The sequence below is a fragment of the Monoraphidium neglectum genome, assembly GCF_000611645.1.
Source record: "Monoraphidium neglectum strain SAG 48.87 unplaced genomic scaffold scaffold06048, whole genome shotgun sequence".
Classification (NCBI taxonomy): Eukaryota; Viridiplantae; Chlorophyta; class Chlorophyceae; order Sphaeropleales; family Selenastraceae; genus Monoraphidium; species Monoraphidium neglectum.
Genome location: NW_014007586.1, coordinates 1 through 1841, shown reverse-complemented (window position 1 = coordinate 1841; position 1841 = coordinate 1). Strand labels below are relative to the sequence as shown.

The 1841-nt window shown below is 65.3% G+C and overlaps 1 protein-coding gene across 1 annotated transcript; it reads right to left on the bottom strand.

Moving 5' to 3' along the window:
- Positions 1–844: 844 nt before the first annotated feature.
- Positions 845–1692, bottom strand: MNEG_16150 (ATP synthase delta chain; the record flags this gene model as incomplete). The annotated part of the gene is made up of 3 exons (XM_014035379.1): positions 845–866; positions 1348–1490; positions 1636–1692. The coding sequence occupies 3 exons, from the start codon at positions 1690–1692 to the stop codon at positions 845–847; spliced, it is 222 nt and encodes a 73-aa protein (XP_013890833.1).
- Positions 1693–1841: the final 149 nt, after the last annotated feature.

Below are 1841 nucleotides of genomic sequence, written 5' to 3'. Positions count from 1 at the left end.
CGCCGCCATTCCCACCCACTGAGTCGCTGCAACCGCGTGGCTGCTTTGCGAGATCACTTGCCAGGGGTCTGTGTGTTGCCGTCGAAGCATGCCTGCCGCCTGCGCCCGTTTGGCAGCGATGCAGCCAGTGGCGTCACCCATTTCGTGGACCCCTGGCCAACCCTGAGCGAGCTCGCACACGGGACGCATCCGGGCGGGCAGGTGTTCTGCAGCACCCCAGTCAATGCAGGCTAATCGCATTTCACCAGACACGCCAAATGATGGGGTCACGCAGCGCTTCAGCCGGCGAGGTCCAGTGAGTGGATAAGGCAGCGGGCACTGGTCTGATATGGGTCCAAATCAATGCTTCCAAACTGTCAGTGTGGCCCATAGGCGCTGGGGCAGCTTCTGCACTGCTTTTGAGGGGCTCGCCGCCACCTGCGGGGCGGCGTCGCGGCCGCGCTCTGTGCCCCCCGCTGGACGGCCCGCGCAGCCCGGTTTGCCAGGGCATGGTCCCATGCATGCGCTCCGGCTGCTAGCGTTTCAGCGCAGTCCGTGCCTGAGGCCTGACAGGCCAGTCCAATCAGCCGATCTCGTTTTTAAAGTCAGCCGCAGGCCCGCCCCCAGTTGCTGAAAACAACAACGCTCGATTACCACCGGCAGTGCGAGGGGCGCGCACACGCACGTATAAAATGCAAATCTCTCGCACTCGCCGCGGAGACGGCACGGCGAGGCCGCGGGCTCGCCCTCAGAGGCTCCGGACCCGCGACCGCCGCCCATCCGCCTGCCGGCCTGCCTGTGCGCCCGCCTGCCAGCGGTGACCGAAGCGAGCAATGGACAGCTAGCAGCACACAGGGCGCCGCGCTCAGGCAACGACGGTCATCTCCCTAGGGGACGGCGGAGGGAAAGGGGGCACAGCAGGGGCCGGCGAGGGCGGGTCAGCGGGGCTTCTGTGCGCGAGGCGTCGCGTGGGCGCTCTCAAAAGCCTCCCTCTCCGCTGCACACAAGCCGCGCACGTCCACAGGCAGTGTTTCCTACCCCAGACATTTTGCTGCCCGCCACGAGGGTCCTGTGGCTCACATTCGGCACGACACCGCTGCCTCAAAAGCAGCCAGCGAGGCACCCACGGAGCTCAGCCAGATTCACTCAGGGCCAAAAGCCCTCGTGTGGCAGGCCGCCCTCGGCTCGCGCCTTGTGCCCCAAGCCGCCGCGTCCGCCCCTTTGGGCGGGCCTGCGCACAGTCGTGCACGCACATGTACACACACACACACTGCAAGCGTGTACGTGACACATAAACACACACATACGTTCAAACACACACACACACACATGAAACAGGCGCCAGGCGCCAGGTCAGCGAGCCCCCACCTGGTCAGGTTCTCCGCGACACGCTCCACCTGGCCCCTGATCGACAGGTCGATCTGGCTGGAGCCGTATTCCACCACAAACCCGGCGATGAGGCTGGCGTCGATGATGGGCTTGAGCTTGATGTTCTTGCTGCCGGTCAGCTCCTGGCAAGCGAAGAGAGAATGAGTGCGGTTTGTGTGTGTGTGTGTGTGTGTGTGTGTGTGTGTGTGTGTGTGTGTGTGTGTGTGTGTGTGCGCGCGCGCGAGGCTGTACTTGTGTGCGGTTGTGAACAAGCGCTTCCTGCCACACATGCTGCACGAGCGGCACCTCGATGCCACGCGCGTCTCGAAGCCAGCCCGCCACCATCGAACGGGCGCGGGCGGCCTCAGCTGCAGCAGTCGCCTGCGGCGCCCCGGCGGGCCCCCTGCGCTTTGGCAGCTGCCCGACCTGCAGCTTCTTGGCGATGAGGAACTGCTGCTCCTGCTCCAGCTTGACGGCGCTGCGGAGGGTGGCCA